This window comes from Carlito syrichta, unplaced genomic scaffold, assembly GCF_000164805.1.
Source record: "Carlito syrichta isolate Samal-C Ts95f unplaced genomic scaffold, Tarsius_syrichta-2.0.1 Scaffold301694, whole genome shotgun sequence".
Lineage (NCBI taxonomy): Eukaryota > Metazoa > Chordata > Mammalia > Primates > Tarsiidae > Carlito > Carlito syrichta.
Window position 1 is genome coordinate 64,071 of NW_007245790.1, and position 15,835 is coordinate 79,905.

General features: G+C 35.4%; 1 protein-coding gene across 5 annotated transcripts in view; it reads right to left on the minus strand.

The window, feature by feature from the left end:
- KIF2A (kinesin family member 2A) overlaps positions 1 to 15,835 on the minus strand; it is a 65,715-nt gene that overhangs the window by 3,741 nt on the left and 46,139 nt on the right. For 3 of the 5 annotated variants that reach the window (XM_021710941.1, XM_008055135.2, XM_008055134.2), the window contains 8 exons: positions 14,634 to 14,725; positions 14,013 to 14,155; positions 13,445 to 13,649; positions 12,567 to 12,677; positions 11,503 to 11,570; positions 6,861 to 7,011; positions 2,795 to 2,896; positions 220 to 355 (listed from right to left, as the gene is read on the minus strand). In XM_021710941.1, the coding sequence (XP_021566616.1) occupies positions 220 to 355; positions 2,795 to 2,896; positions 6,861 to 7,011; positions 11,503 to 11,570; positions 12,567 to 12,677; positions 13,445 to 13,649; positions 14,013 to 14,155; positions 14,634 to 14,725 (1,008 nt within the window). Of the gene's footprint in view, positions 1 to 219; positions 356 to 2,794; positions 2,897 to 6,860; positions 7,012 to 8,182; positions 8,297 to 11,502; positions 11,571 to 12,566; positions 12,678 to 13,444; positions 13,650 to 14,012; positions 14,156 to 14,633; positions 14,726 to 15,835 lie in introns of all 5 variants that reach the window. The other 2 variants (XM_021710940.1, XM_008055132.2) reach the window with 1 other exon arrangement.

Genomic DNA, 15,835 nt, shown 5'->3' on the forward strand with positions numbered 1-15,835 from the left:
TCTTCTCAAAAGACTCAAGGAAAAAAAGATAACTACAGAGAACTTGAAGCGATACTCCATGGTTTTTAGAAAGACCAGAATGGTTGGTTTGTCTTTATACCTCTGGAAAGAGGGTGCTACATTGTGCTAATAATTTTCACTTCAGATGTCCTCTTGCAATATGAAAGCCTCCCACTAATCTCTAGCAAATTTCAAACACCAAAATGGAAAAAGAATTACCCCGCAGCTCAGTTAAAATGTCTATTTTTTGCTCAAGAATAGCTTCAAGTTGTGTGGCATATGAATCTACATCATAGTCTACTTCTTCAGTCATCTCTAGGAGAGCCTTTTCATCTTCTAACCATCGAATAGATTCCTAAAAGGACAAAAAAAAAAAAAAATCAATAATCCAATAAGCTTCTTTGTAAGACAAAAATCAATTTACAAATTATGTTAAATACGATCAAGCATACACAAGATAGTGTTCTCTAAAGTATCAACTGACATAAAACATCTCTATTCAGACAGGAAAATTAAGAAATGAATTCGATTCTTGAACAACATGGGTTTAAACGGTGTGGGCCACGTGTATGTGGATTTTTTTCAATGTAAGTTATGCTGAGTGGGTGTGCCTCTCCCGCCATCCTTGAGACAGCAAGTCCAGTTCTTCCTCTTCCTCCTCACCCAATTCAACATGACGATCAGGATGAAGACCTTCATGATGATCCACTTCCACTTAATGAACAGTAAATACAGTTTTTCTTCCTTATGATTTTCTTAATAGCATTTTCTTTTTTCTAGCTTACTTTAAGAATACAGTATATAATATATACAACATACAAAACGTGTGTTAATCGGCTGCTTAAATTTAAATGATCAGTAAGGATTCCAGGCAATAGTAGGCTATTAATAGCTGAGTAATGGGAGAGTCTAAAGTTGTATATTTTTGACTGTATGGGAGGGTCAGGACCCTTAACTCCTGTGTTATTCAAGGGTCAAATATATTTCTTTAAACTCTAACACAAACACATATAAGACGAACCAAACAAGATCACTTCATTTCTCTATTCTGGGTAGGGATTTGGGGAAAGTAATGAATCAAATAGATAAATATCAATAAGCAGAGTGAGTCTCAAAACCTCAAAAACCGTCACTAAAATGAGAAGAATAGGCAAAATAAAAACTACGGAGCAATTTGAAGGGGCTATGGTAGCCTAGAAACTTGTAAGTCATATGAAATCCAGTTGACACCTTAACAATGGTTGAGCAAAGAGGTAACACTAAATTCTAAACATCAGCTCTTCAAAATTGTGACTATAAGGGACCAATGGATAGCCAATTTTAGAAGAGTCAAATGAACCACTAAATAATAGCTATTTACTATTCATAAATGCTTCAAGGAATTCCTTCATTTTAAACTGATTTTAGATATGTGGAACCTGTGAGTTTACTTTTCTAGCAATGTTATAAATCATACAGATTGTTAACAAAGATCATTCTAAAATAAAGTTTTTTGGACATAAAACTGGGTGCTTTTTAGGATGCACACAATCTCAATTTTCCAAACATCAATTCGCTTTAGTGACTCGTAACAACTATGCTATCACCAGACAGAATTGGTTAACCTAGATATTATCTATTAGATGTCTTTATATAGTCAGGCATGGTGGCTCATGCCTGTAATCCCAGCACTTTGGGAGGCAAAGGCGAGTATTGCCTGAGTCCAGGGGTTGGAGACCAGCCTGGGTAACTTGGTGAGACCTCGTCTCTACGGTAAATAAATTAACCAGGTGTGGTAGCACGTGCCTATAATTCCAGCTACTTGGAAGAATCACCAGAGCCCAGCAGGTCAAGGTTGTGGTGGCTGTGATTATGCCACAGCACTCCAGCCTAGGGGACAAAGTGAAGCTCCTACTCAAAAAACAACAACAAAAACCCATATATATAGACTAGAAAACACAAAAATAAATATGCTAATTTTCCTTTCCTTTTCCTTCAGTTTACACTTCATTTTTGTTTAACAAAACCTTATTTTGAGAAATAGCAGGTCATAATATGGAGGAAAAATATATGCAATTGTAAAAAGAATATTGGCTTGAAAGTCAGAACACCCAGTTCTGTTAAACAACTGTGAGACTTCATCTATAAAACAGCAGAGTGAGAAATGATGATCTTTATATGGTATCTTGTTCCATAAGGGTACAGATAATAATTTTCTTAAATTACAAGTATTCATTCTCAACTTAATCTAAACACCTAGGCTTCTAAAGAGTTTCAATGATATCTTCACTCTTTCAAAAATATCACTAGCCAGGATATTTTCTTGTTTTAAAAAAAGGGTAACGTACAGTAAAAGTCCTTTTAATAGGCTGAATGCATAAAGGAATGAAATACCTACAGAGTTACTGCTACAGAACTCATGATACCCTTCACTCTACTTGCCACTGAGAGCTCAGTGAGAGCTGTAACTCTCCATCTCCTAAAGTAGTCTGCCTTTTCTGCAAAGATTGATACTTCCTCACCTGCTCCAAACCCTTCAGAAGAGTTTTTCTTAACTACCGTCAAATAAACTGGAAGTAGTGGCAGGCAGAACTACAACTCCTCTAAAAATGGACAACTGACAAAAACAAAGAAGGTTTGTGGCCATCATTCATTCTATTCCAAAACTGCCATGCCACATGCACTTCAAATACACATATACATATACACAAACAAGAATTTTTTAAAAGAATAGTGTGAAACTTAAAGAATTATGAAAGTTTTACGTTAATTTATCTAAGGAAATATTTTGATGAAAAGTCTTTTCTTACTTTACCTGGAACACTGCCCTGTGATCTTCTACAACTTGTTCTTCCATTTCTACCATTTGTGAGACAGCTTCATGGAAAGTAAACAATTGTGGAGAAACTTCTTCTTCCTTAAGATAAAAAGTTTTAAAATTATGACATAAAGTTTGTATTTTAAATGTGATAAAAGTACTTTTCAATATCATTTACAAAAATGTCCTTTAGAGTTTCAGAAAACTTGAATAGTAAAGATACAAAACATATACAAAAGGCAAAGCTACGATTTCTTTCTATGGGTCAAAACATTTAATGTAATTCTCAATAAGACAACCCAAACTTAATCATATGAGTAAGAAACCATTTTCACTTAGCTCAAGCTTTATTGAAAAATTATTTTTAAAAAGCAATCTCTTTTGGGAGAGGGCTTTTCAAAATATGCATTTACTGCAGGCTGTAAATATGCCGAAATATTACCTCAGTGTTGCCTACTTTTCACTAACAATTCATGTGTACATCCTAAGTTTCTTTTCTTACAAGAAAAGAGGTATAAAGGTAACATCTTTCATGAGTAGGACGATCAAATTAGTGTTCTAAAGGACTCAATTACACTGTACCACTTGCTTATCAGGTTTTTTTTTTTTTCCTATAAACCAGGTCTCATTATTTTGCCCTAACTCCTGGGCTCAAGTGTTTCTCCTGCCTTGGCCTTCCAGAGTACTAAAAATAAAGGCATGAGCCACTGTGCCCAGCCTACTTAACCAATTTTTACATTAAGTTTCAACTGACAGTTCACTATTTTACTTCACCAACAAAAAAATTACAGTTAACTTTTGTTTGCTGCTTCTTTAAGTTGGAGTCTCCTTCTTTAAGATGGAGTCTCTTCTCAGTGGCACGCTCATGGCTACCACAGGCTTGACCCGCTGGGCTCAGGTGATCCTTCCACCTCAGTATTCCAAGTAGCTGGAACTACAGACTTCTAAAGACAGCCTTAATGATATATTCACTCCCTCACCAGCCAGGATATTTTCTTGTTAAAAAAAAAAGAGGAGAGGGTACCATACAGTAAAAATCCTTTAATAGGTTGAATGAATGCATAATGGAATGAAATACCTACAGAATTACTGCTACAAAAGACATGATACCTTTCACTCCACTTGCCACCAGTTGCTCACTGAAAGCTATAACTCTCCAATCTCTTAAGTAGTCTGCCTTTTCTGCAAAGACTGATACTTCACCTGCTCCAAAAACTTTTAGAAGAAGTTTTTGAAATTGCTGTTAAATAAATTGGCTTAACCACACCCGGCTAATTTTTTGATTTATTGTAGAGATGAGGGCTTGCCAAGTTGCCCAGGCTGGTCTTGAACACCTGGGCTTAAGCAATCCTCTCACCTCTGCCTCTTAAAGCGCTGGGATTACAAGCGTGAGCCACCGCACCTGGCCTACAGTTAACCTTTGAACAACATGGGTTTGAACTGCGCTGGTCCACTTAAATACAGTTTTGAAACACAAACATGGATCAAAAAACAGTATTTGAGGGATAAGAATCCTGCACATTCCGAGGCCCGATTTTTTGGATATGTGGGTTCCACAAGGGCCAACTGAGGGACTTGAATATGTGCAAATTCGGAAATACTCAGGGAATTCTGGAATTAATACTGCATGTATCCCAAGGCACAACTGTATATAGAACATATTCATATTCTGCTCCTCTAACAAGTCAAAACTCTGGCTTAACTTTATTTTTTGAACTTTCTCCCAATGCATATTCTAATGATTTATTTTCTCAAAATGTAGTTTTAGTGCTAACTATAACTATGTAAAAGTATATAAAATAGCCAGGCGCAGTGGCTCAAGCCTGTAATCCCAGCACTTTGGGAGGCCAAGGCAAGAGGATTGCCTGAGTCCAGGAATTTGAGACCAGACTGGGCAACTTGGTGAGACCTCATCTCTACAATGTATCAAAAACTTAGCCGGGTGTGGTAGCGCGTGCCTGTAGTTCCAGCGACTTGGAAGGCTGAGGTGGAAGGATCACCTGAGCCCGGCAGGTCGATGCTGGGGTGGCCGTATATATTTTGGTTAAATTAAATATTAGAAGCAGATATTGTATTCTTTCATTAATAAGCTACCATCCCCAAAAGTTTATATAATCAAGCTAGCCAAATAATTTTTTACCTTCTCTTTGGGAAAACATGCATTTGCTTTTTATCAGGACATGCTGACATTTTCTCTTATTCTCTCTCTCTGATAAACATACACACTCAACACACCTTTACTCATTTTTCGGGCTACCTGCCCCTCAAGCCCAGAATATACTCTTTTTTTCCTTTGGTTCAGACACTAGGCAAGTTCCGATTATTTCTATATATCTACTATGAATACTTTTATCTACACAAATTTCTTCACCTTCTGAAATTCTAATGCATTTGATTATTCTCTAATTTGTCTACCTATATTTGATCTCTAGAGCATGTCTTAGACACTATTCCATTTTAATCTACTCTGTTAAGACAGAAAGCAATAAGAATATGTACACATGCACCAAAATATAACTAAAGGTTAAAGCTGAGTCATCTCAGATAACTCTCTGGGGGTGGCAGAATTGATAGAAATGCACACACTCTCTCAAACAAGGACACTGCCAGGACTCACAATGTCATAACACTTAAAACTCTTGGATTAGCTCTGGTCACCTCGCTACTTTCTTCAAATTAAGGTCCTGCAGAGGTCCAACAGATGCAAGAACAAAATGAAAAGATATGCTATAGGGACTGCCTGTTTTGCTTTGGTTTTCCAAAACTTTGGGAGGTACCATATCTGGGTGCCACATAGGGTTTACTTTAAGGATTCTAAGAACTAGTCTCTTTCAAAACTTCTGGAAATAGGTGACAGACTGAGGCCAAGATCTCATTTTTAGTTCTTTTTAAAGTTTAGAACTCTGTGAATCAGGGTTTCTCAATCTTGGAACTAAGGACATTTTTGAAGGGCGAGGTGAGCGGGACACTATCCTATACGTTATATGATGCTTAATGGCATTCTTGGCCTCTACCCACTGTATATGGAAGCAGCATCACCATACTAGGAACTGTGACATATCTGGTTGTCTCCACACATTTTGCCTGGGGGGGGCCAAAAATCACCCCCTAGTTAAGAACTGCTTTAAGCCCTGCTTAAATAACAAAGAGTGATTTGGAACATGGCAACAAAAAGTAGTATGTCTATTTGTTACTCTAAAATATTTTGGAGTTAATACCTGCTCCAAAGCATTACAACACAACACTAGTTATCTTGTTATCAAAGAATTTCGTAGCCGGGCTCGGTGGCTCAGCCTGTAATCCCGCGCCTTTGGGAGGCTGAGGTGAGTGGATTGCCTGAGCCCGCGAGTTCGAGACCCGCCTGGGCAGCGAGACCTCATCTCTACAATAAATCAAAAAATCAGCCGGGCGTGGTAGCGCGCGCCTGTAATTCCGGCTACTCGGAAGGCTGAGGTGGAAGGATCGCCGGAGCCCAGCAGGTCGAGGCTGCGGTGGCTGGGAGTGGCCACTGCACACTAGTCTGTGCGACAGAGTGAGACTCCAACTCAAAAAAAAAAAAAAAAAGAATTTCGTATTTCAGGTTTAATAAGTTTAATTGCTATAAGGTTTTGGCTCTGGAATAAGAAAGATCTAAATTTCAATGCTGGCTTCAGCACTTAATACTTGTAAAATCTTGCTCAGATTACTTAAATCTCTTAGAATAATAATTATAAAGTAGGAATAATTATAGTACCTACTACACTGAGTTGTGAGAATTAAATCAGATAATGAAATACTTAGCAAATGTATATCATGTAGCAAGCAACTAATCAATGCTTTTAACATGAGAAAATGCCATGATAGGATTTTTAGCAGAAATAGAATTATATAATACTATAAAGAACATTTTTAAAATGAAGATAAATAACTGTATAACTTCTTCAGCCTCCCAAAGTGTTAGGATTACAGGCATGACCGCCAATCAGCCTGACCTCTAATTTAGATGATAGTTTTCAGTACTAAGTTCTACCACTAATGAAATGAACTAAGATTAGATCAATTACATCTATATTAAGTCACTCACATTTTGTTCACAAAGAAGTTTTAGATCATCTCTTTGAGGGGAACTCCCCACACCCCACTGTGTCTCTAAGTCATCAATCTGGTTTGGGGGATGGTGCATTATTGGACGAACATCACCAGCAGCAGTTGGATCTACAGTCAATTCTTTGACCCTGTGAATACACAAAAGGTACCTAAAGTTAACAAACATTCATGCAGAGGAACAAAACAAAACAAAAAACAGCCAACCTATTCAATATAAAGGCAATTCAATTAATATACTAAGGTTGATGATGTCACCTTTATAGGTCAAATTCATCTGAAACCTGTGGAAACACTAAATGGAGGTTTGGTTGTTTTAATTTTAGGAATTTATTTAGACAACTTTATTATTACTTCAAATATAATTATTGGGCAAAATAAAAAATTAGCAAAGTATGTAAATTCAGTATTTAAGAAAATACAAAACTTGTTGTAATTAAATTATATAAAAAGAAAATGTTAACAATGGCAATTATATCAATAAATGGACCACTGCCAAAATAGAAAATTTGATACACTGTAGAATTCTGGTAGTCCTAATGCTCAACTGAACTAGCTACACGTGGTCAGGCTGGGTGGCTCAGCCTGCAATCCCAGCATGTTGGGAGGCTGAGGAGAGTGGACCAGCCCAAGCAACTTGGCGAGACCTCATCTCTACAATAAATAAAATTTAAAAATTGGCTGGGCGTGGTAGCACGCACCTATAGATCCGGCTACTTGGAGGGCTGAGACAGAAGCATCTCTGGATGCCACTGCACTCCAGCCTGGTGTGACAGAGTGAGATTCCAGCTCAAGAACAAAAAAAAATTTTTTTTTAAATAGCTACCTGTGAAATAATTTTATTTCTAATGTATAAAGATTATAAAATTTTAAGTTCTGTCACTTAAAAATGTTTACTCATTGTACTTAAATTTACATATTTGGGAGAAGGTAAACTTCCTAAGTCAAGAGGATCCTTTTTCTTTGCAAACGAGGAAATTTACAAGATCAAACAAAATAGAGGCAAACTCTTCAATTTAAGCAAGATAGTTTATCTTTTAATGGTCAATATGCAAAAGTGACATCATTCTTAAAAATATGAGGGGAAAATAAGAAGCTTGAATTCTAAATTAACATTTTAAAGCAAATAAATTAATAAAGGACATAAGAATGCAGATCATGCAGCACAACCACCACCTGCCAAATAAAATGAAAATGAAAACTAAAATGGCTGAGGACAAAAGAAGTAATGAAATGTTTATACAAAGCACAATTCAAATGAAACTAATAAAATAAACATGTTATATAAAGAGTAAAGTAGACCTGGTAATCGAAGGAGAAAAGTCGTCATACTCATAAGAAGGAGAGAGATCAGGGCGACTGCCACTACCCTGTGAGAAGGGAATGTCTGATGGACTAATTCCAAACTCCTTTACTCTGCGGCACCAAAACAGCAACAAATTAAGAGAAAATGCTCTTATAAAGACAGCAGTACACATGGCAAGTTTTCACTTAGTATTCAATTTGTTCAGAAAGTCAATATTGTTGTGACAATGTATTTAGGGTACTATTTTTAAAATAATCGATTTTAAGAGTTCTTTGAGCCTCACTGCCCTATTGAATCCCTACTCTACAGTCCTAAATCCTTTCTTTCTGGTATATTTTCCCCTTTTTGCATAATCCTTCCTAGAAGTTTCACTAGGTCATACCCAAATTATGAAATGTCCCTTATTAACTACATGACCACTCAATCTAATTTCCTCATGTGGTCAGTACCATGACTATTTTGTTTATTAGCATTAATGAGTCCTCAACATTTCTAACTCAGGATAGAGGCTACTATCTCTTTCTCATATACCCTATAACTTGTTTTCCTTTGGGACAACCACTCCTTCCATTCTGTACTCTCCCCTAAACTATCTCAGACTGTCATCTTATTACAGCTGGACCTGTCATCTTAACACTTGGAAGCAATGTGTACTGTTATAAACTATCACCCAAATTCTCTCAAAAAACTTTCAAAGTATATGACTCTGACTAAAATAAGGGTCTGAAAAAAAACAGTTTTCACATCTGTCTAACTGAATTTTAAAGACAGAATTGCTCACTAAAGCAGCAACATGAATAATGATTAATACACTTAATATAGTCTAAGAACTACGCCAAACATTTTATACAGTAAAATAAAATACACTATTTTATTCCTCAAAAATAATCCTTTAAGATGGACATGACGATTAATCTCTCTATTCTACAGATGGAGGAAGTAAGGACACAAGTTAAGTAACTTTCCTGAGGCTTTGCTGCCATTAAGTAGTGACGCAGGTATTAAACCTATTTTGTCTTGAGAAGTAACACTCTTCAATCACTATGCTGAGTCTTAAAAATAAAAAAGTTCAAACACTTAAGAGATAATCAATTTTCTAGAAGTATGAAAATGTTAATGTACTAAAATTACCTAACCACCTCCTCAAAATATTGGCCTAAATAACATGAGGCAAATTTTATATTAAAGAGGAATGAATTCTACTTGACTATTAAAAAAAAGTCACTGACTGTTAAGGTCATAAAACATTGACTGGCATGAGTATCAAGAGAGGCTGAAAATCTTTATTCCTAAGGATTTGGAAATAAAAGTCAGACAATTACGTGTCCCAAATGGTCAGTCATGTAGTGAGTGAATGACATGATATAATAATAGGTTAAAACATTTTACTTGGATCTAAATTAACTAAAGGAACAGTCAGATACAGCATCTTCACACTATTAGGGAAGAGTGTTAAGACTTGGAGAAGTTTTGTTTGCCTTAATTCTACAACATGGCATGATTCTACTACACTAAGCTGTTCCTCACCTCTCTCATGAACAATTCTGAAGAAGCATTTTAATAATAAAAGTCCCACATAACAAAAATCTCAACTACAAAGATCAATTAAAAGTAACACAATAAGGGCTTGCAGCTAGGACCTCATAATTCAAACTCAAAAAGGACTTAAATTTAGAAAATATAATAGTTCTGTATTTAGAAATGTAGTTCTATTACATTTTTAAGGAAGCGATTATATTTTTATACCCTTTTACAAAAGGTCAATACGTTTATACTTTCCAACAGTGTTTGCTACCATTAAAAAAAAAACCTCTTCCACTGAAGCAAAGGATGATTTAAAAAAAAAATGTATGATTCCATTTATGTAAATTTCAAATATAGCTATGTGCATTACAGAGATGCATTCATAGGTAGTAAAGCTATATTTAAAAGGAGAGTATCACCGGGCTTGGTGGCTCAGCTTGTAATCCCAGCGCTTTGGGAGGCCAAGGTGAGTGGATTGCCTGAGCCCGTGGGTTCAAGACCCATCTGGGCAACTTGGCGAGACCTCATCTCTACAATAAATCAAAAACTAGCCGGGCGTGGTAGCCCGCGTCTGTAGTTCTGGCTACTTGGAAGACTGAGGTGAAAGGATCACTGGAGCCCAGCAGGTCGAGGCTGCTGTGGCCGAGAGCGGCCACTGCACTCCAGCCTGGGTAACAGAGTAAGACTCCAACTCAAAAAAAAAGGAGAGTATCATTCCAGAGAAGTCAGGACAACAGTTACATTCGAGCAGAGCTTAATGGATTTAAGCATGTTACTCAGGATTTGTGTCCGGAAAGAAGCACATAGGGCATCTTTTGGGGGCTTTATAATGTTCTATTTCCCGATCCGAGGATAGAAGCTTTCATTTTATAAGTATTCATTAAATTATTCATTTATATCTTGGGTACTTTTCTATATGCATATGTATCTCACATTTAGTAAAAGATTAAAATTTCCATAGTGATTAAAACAAAAGGACAAATACTTTTGTCCAGCAAAATAGAATCACTACATTAGAAATGGATTACAAAGAGAGATTTTATCTCTAGGTTAAATCTACAAATGCAACATTTGTAATAGAAATGTAAAACTAAGCAATCATTCAAAACAAGGGCAGTGGGGAAAAAAAATGGAACAAATATAAATATGCCCATCATAATTCAAAGTTCCAAGAGCATTTCATGACTACAAGGAATAAACTGCTGTCTGCTGTCTATGTCTATAATGCATTAGGTCCTTACAACTGTAATAATGTGGTTGTCTATTAATGTTTATAATACTATTAATATGAATAACAAAATGTAACCCATATAAAACTCCAGGAAAAACTGTGCTATCATTTCTTACTCAAATACTACACTGCCCATAAAAAGCATTTATCAGGAATAATTTGTAGCATATAGCAAAATATTTAAGAAACACACATTGACCCCCTGATATTCAATTACTTCAGAGTCTTAAAACAATAGGAAGAATTTGCATGATTTAATAAATGTAGTAAATAATTAGGAAATATAATTTGGTAAAACTGAAAACTATAATCTTGTTTTAGGATAAAGAGACCAAATTTACTAAAGATATCAAACTCTTCCCAAATTATATAACACATTTCTACTTGCTTTTAGAACTTGGCAAAAATGATTCTAAGTATTATCTTAAAGAATAGCATGCAAAAATTTTTTTTTGAAAATCGAAAGGACAATGTAGTAAGATTTGTCCTATCATATAATAAATCATACTATATACTGATCTACTCCCCTCAAATTTCAAAATGGACAACTATCTCTCATACCTATTTGCATATCTTAATGTATTAAGAGTATTTTCACAGGATGCCATTCCTGGAGAGATTGTGGCAATCTACAGCGAAAAAAACACAAAGGTAAAGAAAATGTTATAAAGGATTAAGTCAATAATACTGATATATTATGAATACTTATTAATGATATCTCAACTCTAAGATAATTTGTCATTTCATACCCATAATCAGATAATAGTTATAAAATTCAGTTAACATACAAATAACTCTCTGAGGCACCAGAAAATGATCAAAATCCATCAGAAAAAATGGAAAAAGTTAACACCTAGAAGGCAACAGTACTGAGTACTGAATGTCTCCCACTCCTCTGACTTTTTTTCTTTTTGCTAGAGGGCAAGCTCTGCTGCTGTCACACATGACAAGTGAAACTTGATTGGAAACTTGCAATCTCACTGGTTAAGAACTAAAGAACATAGTTTGGGAGTGGAGATCATAGTAGCTGGAAAACCCCAGCCTGTTCCATAAAGGAGAGAGTCACAGAGAAGAAAATCCAAATCTTATATTTAAGCTGTCCAAACCCCTAGCTGACTCCTGAGCTTGGTGCACACAAGGCAAACTACAAGCAACATGGCTAAGTCTAAAATAACCAAATAGACTGCCATTCCAGTTGTTGTCCAGGAGAAACAAGAGTTTGGAGTAGGTTCAGTTAACTTCAGCTAAAACAACAAAAAACCAATAATCTTCAAAAGAACATAGCAGAGTCTCCACAAAGTATTAATTCATAATATACATGATATAACCCCAAACTGCTAGACAGATGAAGGTATAGAAAAGTGTGGCCTATACTTTTTCTCAAGTAAAAAAGGAAATCAAGAAAGACCAGTCCCAGAAGATCCAGGTGTTGTAATTAATAGTATGCATTATAACTGCACTACAATCCTCTATCAGACTAAAGGAGACCACATCTTAAACATCACTGTATCTCTCACAATAGAATGATGCAAATGACTGTCACTAAACATATATTAAAATTTTTCCATAAATATTTTGTATTTATTCCTTCTGGCTTAAAATAAACAAACAAAAACCAAACTTACCATGCAGGTACGAGAGTTTTCACCTATGAATGAATCTCTTAACACCTGAGTGAGTTTACTTGCTCGGAAAGGAGTATGAGGTTTATTTCTACCTAAGGCTCTGATGCACTCCTGAAAGATAAGAAAATAAGTCTCACAGAGTAGGTGTTCTTATAAAGAGTAATCTTAATTAACATATTTTAAAAGGTCTTGTACTACAGCTCTAACATTTAAGGTCTGATCAGCTCTGAAAATTCTACTAACAATTTTACAGCATAGTATAGATGTTCCCATAAATGCTAATTCAAGAAAATGAACAATGACAACAACAAAATCTACTTTGTTATTTCCAAAGATACTTCTGGAAACTCTGACTAGTGTTTAAAAGTGATAGGCAGTAGGACAACTGTATACAGTTAATTTTTTTAAGTGGCACTCCAACAGAAAAATCAGATAATGCTTTATTATAGGCTTTCCAACCTTTGCTTTTCTACTAAAGGAAGAAATATAGTAACTGGCCTAACTTTCTGAAAGCCATTCCACATTTCTTCTGAAAAACTATTTCTCAGCTCAATTTGGTGGCTTCCTGCTCTCCTCCTAGAAAATATGACTGATCAAGACCCTTTGGAATCTATCTAGGTAGCCATAGAATGAGCCTGCCAATTCATACATCCTTTTATTTAGTCTTCTTTGAGAATGAAGAATGTGTGCCAGGAAAAACACTGGGTACAGTAAAAGCTCACTGCAAATGAATTTTGATAAACAACTAATTTTGCAAGTGATAAACACCTGAATTTTGAAAGGTCTTTTTTATTAGGCAAAACAAGTACTATTATTTTGCAACTGAGTAAAGAAAATAAAAGTCAAAGATCTTTTAAAATTAAATACATTTTACTTACCTTGAGTGCTAAAAGGCTTTTATTAATTTCAGCACCTTCAAGCCTAGTTTGCCTGTCTGCACTAGAAGTATCAGCTCCTCTTTCATTTCCAGCCAAATCGATGAGAGAAAATTTGCCATGTAGTTTTCCTTTCCTTCTAAGAATAATCTGAAACACTGCATGGCTCCGAGATGAATGTGCATTTGCTGATGTTTGACCAGATGTTCTACAATGTGATTAGGGACATCTTGATACATACAAATGTCAATTTACATGTTCAAACCACAGTATTTTCACTAACAACAACAAAAAACATCTATTTTAGCTAGTTTATCTTTTAAATACAAATAAACACTCTGAGTTATTAACACTTAAAAATAGCCAGATTCATACATTTAATCTGGTATCTTCTAATATAATTATAGTACAGTATCAATATAATAAATGTTACTCAAGTTTATATGAAACAAAAGCTTTTATGAACAATGATTTTTACTTGTAGGATGTATTGATAACATCCTCATTGCTTTGTTAGTACACTGTATGAAGTATCTAAAGCTGAGGTTTCCTTTCTTAAAACGAAATTCACCTGCAACTGTTGCCTATGTCAATGAGTTTCAGGACATCTTCAACACATTTGACCTCCCGTTCCTGTAATCCCACCACTTGAACCTGCTGTTTTCCATCTTCTAGAACTCTTAATTTTGTTTTTCTATTTAGCAAGTCAAACACCTATGAAAAACCATATTCAAATTAGAAAACTAGCTTTAAAGAAAACAGTTTTACAAAAATGAATCACTCATTTGAAAATTATTTCAGAGATTAAAATAATAATAATAATAAGAAGAAGAAGGTTCAACATTCAAGTTGAAAAGTTTCAAAGGACATACTAAAAAAAAAAAAAAAAAACCTCAGGGTCGGGCATGGTGGCTCACTCACATCTATAGCACTTTGGGAGGCTAAAGTAGGAGAATTGCTTGAAGCCAGGAGTTTTGAGGCTCTAGCCTGAATGACAGAATGAGAACCAGTCTCTAAAAAAATTAATTAGTCAAATATGCATAAAAAAAATTTGTGGTGGTAAAGACTGCACAACAATTTGAATGTACTCAATTGCCACTGAACTTAAAAATGGTTAAAATGGCCAATTTTATATTAAGTATATTTTACCACAATTTTTAAAAAATTAAAAATTAAAAAAGTTCCCACTTACCTTTCCACTATAAATTTCAAAAAAGGTTGCATATACTTGAAGTTCTAGTTTCTTATAGTTTGGCTTCTTTAGCATTAAAAAGACATCTCGAGCTGTCAAGAATTTCATATACAGAAAATTAAGAACGCAACAAATATTATTAAAAAGCAACTCAAAATTTCTGTTTTTAAAGGAATCGGTTAACCTTTACCTAGGAAAACAGTGTCTATAATAAAAATGAAGACTAAGATAAATAAAAAATAGTAGTAATAGAAGCAATTCTTTTATATCCCATAAAAGGATGTTACTATTTATCCTTATAAATAGCATGAAATTATAGGTGGACATAATAAGGTTATTCCCATACCATAACTAAAAACTTTTACAATCTAGCAATTCAACAATACTAATCTCCAACAATATGCTAGACTGACACAAACATAATCAAGATTTCTGCTCTCCCAAAATCAATCTTATAGTTCTTTTCAAGTAATCTAATAACCTATACTTGGCATAATAGTAAGTATGGCATTATAGCTGCTGGACAATATTTTGACCCTTTGCACTCAAATGTTCCTTCTCAGGGGACATCATAAACCTAGTAAACCACTCAGATGTCCCCTTTCAAGGGACATAAATAAATTGCTGGTGATTACACAGGACAAACTTACACAAGCACACATTTAAAAAAAAAATGTGCCTGGGCTTGGTGGCTCAGTCTGTAATCCCAGCCCTTTGGGAGGCTGAGGCGAGTGGACTGCCTGAGCCTGCAGGTTCGAGACCCACCTGGGCAAGTTGGTGTGATCTCGTCTCTGCAATAAATCAAAATTTACCCAGGCATGATAGCACGCGCCTGTAGTTCTAGCTATTTGGAAGGCTGAGGCAGAAGGATTGCTGGAGTCCAGCAGGTCGAGGCTGTGGTGGCCAGGAGCGTGGTACTGCACTCCAGTCTGGGCGACAGAGTGAGATTCCGACTCAAAAAACAAACAAACAAAACAAACAAACAAAAAGTATCCTTTCTTGAAGTTTTCCATCAGAAACAATTAAAAATGTATATCCTATTTGAAATTTGTCAAGCTTCTGACTGATCAGTTGAGAAGTGGTTTTCAGGAATCATGAGTTTGTCCTTCCACATCATCTTCAAATAACAGACTGGACAATAAATTATATATTATTAATGTGGGAGGAAGAAACAACACCGAATTGTCTGCTAGAACAGAAAA